Source organism: Magnolia sinica, chromosome 16 (assembly GCF_029962835.1).
Source record: "Magnolia sinica isolate HGM2019 chromosome 16, MsV1, whole genome shotgun sequence".
Classification (NCBI taxonomy): domain Eukaryota; kingdom Viridiplantae; phylum Streptophyta; class Magnoliopsida; order Magnoliales; family Magnoliaceae; genus Magnolia; species Magnolia sinica.
The window spans coordinates 70,864,079-70,867,584 of NC_080588.1; the positions used below are offsets into that span (position 1 = coordinate 70,864,079).

The window sequence follows — 3,506 nt, forward strand, 5'->3', positions numbered from 1 at the left end:
TATTGCAATTACCCAACTGTCCGAACCAAAAGGGATCATTCCCCAGCTAATCCACTCAACAGGCAGGCTATTCCGAGCGAAATTTTTAAACCAGTAAAATTCACGGTGGGTCCACCTTTTGCACGGCTGGGATTGGGACGTGTGCAGCCACATCACCTGAAGTAAATACGTGCGGTTCATCGTATGTGAACATCCTCTAACCGTAGTACCGAGGGAGACGTGAGTTGAATACTGACATCACGCAACCGACGGAAGGGTATAGTCGTCATTTGCACACCGTTCCATATTCACGAAAACCACTGGTTTATCCCGTAATTTCCTGAAAATCCAAGCCTTATTTACGAAACGCTTCCCGCTCCTTTACTTCCCCCATACAACCTGTCATCAATCTATGACAGGTTGGCGCCCTGGCCACTACTCCGACGAAACACTCACTACACGACAAAATCCTACGTGGCGACAAAATACTGACTCGCGGAGATAAGCCCCGACTCGCTGCCTATTAATACCCGAATCTCCTTCACAATCCCCTCTCCAAAAGAATCGTCGAGTTTTTCACTCACCTCGTCTCCTCCTCCTCCCCCTCCCAAAGGCATGGGCAGCTGTCACTCGTGCGAGTCGACCTCCGTCGCGACTGCCAAGCTCATCCTCCAAGACGGCAAGCTGCAGGAGTTCTCCTACCCGGTGAAGGCCTCGCACGTGCTGCAGACGGATCCCACGTGCTTCATCTGCAACTCCGACGAGATGGAGTTCGACGACCTCCTGCCGGCGATCAATGCCGACGAGGAATTGCAGCCAGGCCAGCTCTACTTCGCGCTGCCGCTGAGCCGGCTGCGCCACCCGCTGCAGGCGGAGGAGATGGCTGCATTGGCGGTGAAGGCGAGCGCCGCGCTGAGGAAGAGCTGCGGGGACAGATGCGGGTGCCGGAGGAGGCGGGCGGTGGCGCCGGTAGTTTTCCGGCGGGAGGAGGGTTGTGGGGCCCGCCGTGGGGTGGCGGAGGAGAAGAAGAGGGTGGGTAGGGGCAGTGGTCGTAATTTCGCGTCGAAGTTGAATGCGATTCCCGAATAGAGGAGGGGTCAGGAATATACAGAAATGGCGGTGGGGTCCCTTTTTTTTTGTAAATATTGGAATTTTGGGGTCTTATTATGTAATTCTAGGCTCATGATTTTAGGTTTTTAGGGTAGATAAAAGCGATAGAGTGCATCCTTTGGGCTGTAGCTCTGCTCTTTTCTGGAATTTTTGGGACAGCTGTGCCCCTGAGATGTTCGTGAAACCACGAATACACCACTGAATATAACAAAATAAGACGATGAAAACGCCATATCGAACGTGGAACCTCTTCCTCTCTTTCTTTTTGCGAGTTCGTTTTCCTTCAGTCGCGACTGAGAATCCATCGTGTGTCATTGACCACTGGGGCCCACATGCTGAAACGTTCCGATAATTTGAACCGGTCGTATTCTCATTACTGAGATAAACGAGCCATTTGAACATCATCACACTTCCTGAGGATCCTAACCGTAGATTTTTAAAGTTGAATGCCATCCATGCAAAAAAGTATTTCATTGTATAGATTATTCATCTACTCTTTCGCCACTTTATTATCGGATTTATAACAGATAGTTAACAATATGGACGGTTCCGATCTATAGATGACTGGGCATGTGGGCCACAGTGAGCGGCGACGTTTGCTGTGTTTCAGTCGCGACGGAGACAAAAGGAAGGCTGTTGTTTAAATCTCTAAAATGCCCCTGAGTAGACGCAGTTTTCAACAACCCTATATAAATCTTCTACCAATATAGTCGCTGGATCTCGAGTGCACGTCTGTCCCACACGGAGGCGGATTTCGTACTGAGTAAACTTTATGGGCCCACCATGATGTATGTGTCTTATCCGCGCCGTCCATCCGTTTTACCAGCTCATTTTAGATCATGAGCCCAAAATTGATACATATCCAAAGCTCAAGCGGATCACACAAAATGAGCTGATAAAAAGGATGGACGGCGTGGATAGGACACATACATTATGGTGGGCCCCACAAAGTTTACTCAATACTCAATCCGCGTCAACGGTGAATCCCACACGTGCCCTTCTTCAGGTCCGGTGTGCTCGCTTGATGAACGGTCCACGACACTGATGGCCTTTCTCATCAGTCATTTCAAATGCCCAACACTGAACTCCCATATGCAAAATAACAGCTTAAGGGTATTTACATCACAGTTCATCTGGACCATCCACCTAGTGGGCTTTCCCTTGTGTGGTTGCGATTCAAAAGCCAAGCTAGTATGCCAAATCCTGACCATCCCTAAATAAGAAACGTTAACTACTCGAATATCACCAATGTGACACGTAGGATCATCCTTTTCGGGGAAAGTTTTATCCAGTACGTCTACGGTCACGATCAAATGTTTATCCAGCCACGTGGACAGTAAAAATGCGGGGTCCACCATATTATGATAGAAACGGTTCCATTTACCAGAAGAAGAAAGGAATGGGGGACGGATGGCAGCAGCAAGCGGCCTGCCAAACACGATTGCTTGGAGAACAATCTCGTATTGAGACAGCTGTAACGCAGGTTCTCTCTCTGGAATCCAAGGCCTTCGTTTTTTCACCCTTTTTACTCGCATGTGGGCCCCATCCCTTCTTGAATTGCTGTAAAATGCGGTATTATGGGACGCGGATTGCGTCCTACCCCCGCCCGTCTCTAGCCCCGAACGGGCAGTTCTGTGGGCGGGTCCACCGTGATGTATTTGCTTAGACGAAAATGAGTTAGATCCAACGCTCAAGTAGAACACACCAACTAATAAGCTAGGTTGCATTAAATGCACAAACCATTAAATGTCAGTTGCATTAAATGCAAGAGTCATCTTTGGTGTGGTCCATTTGAGCGTTGGATCTGCCTCATTTTTGTGCTAATTACTTAAAACGATACGAGAAAAGAAATGGACGGTTTGGATAAACAGATACATCACGGTGGGACCGCCAACAGAACTGCCCGTTCGGGGCTAGAGACGGGAGGGCGTAGGACGCAATCCGCGTCCATTTTTTATAGTCTGCAAAAGATTGATGACTAATTGCGGGGTCGGCTTTGGTGGATGCAGGATCCACCGCGGTGGGTGGATCTCTGTGGGGCCCACCTTGAAGTATGTGACTTATGTCAAGGACGTCTATCCTTTTCGACTGCTCATTTTAGGTTATTATCCAATAAATGAAGCAGATCCAGGTCTTAGGTGGACTACACTACAGTAAACAGTGGTGATCGACCATTAAAAACTTTTGTGTGCTACAAAAGTTTTGGAACAAGCTGATATTTGTGTAGTTCTTTCATCCATGTCTTTTTGGACCTTATCAACAGATTGGATGGTAAATAAAAATTACGGTGGCTCCAAGAAAATTTTAATGGTGGGTATTCAATCACCACGGTTTCCTGTGGTGTGGTCCAACTGAGATTTGGATATGCTTCGTTCCTGAGATCATGCCATAAAAGGAGCTGTGAAAACGGATGGACG

The 3,506-nt window shown here is 48.1% G+C and overlaps 1 protein-coding gene across 1 annotated transcript; it reads left to right on the forward strand.

Moving 5' to 3' along the window:
- Window positions 1-519: 519 nt before the first annotated feature.
- On the forward strand, window positions 520-1,321 carry LOC131229571 (uncharacterized). Its single transcript, XM_058225574.1, has one exon. The coding sequence runs from the start codon at window positions 595-597 to the stop codon at window positions 1,066-1,068; it is 474 nt and encodes a 157-aa protein (XP_058081557.1). The 5' UTR covers window positions 520-594; the 3' UTR covers window positions 1,069-1,321.
- The last annotated feature ends 2,185 nt before the right edge of the window (window positions 1,322-3,506 follow it).

Coding starts and splice junctions, on each gene's coding strand:
- LOC131229571 (XM_058225574.1), top strand. CDS start 595: ATGGGCAGCTGTCACTCGTGCGAGTCGACCTCCGTCGCGACTGCCAAG.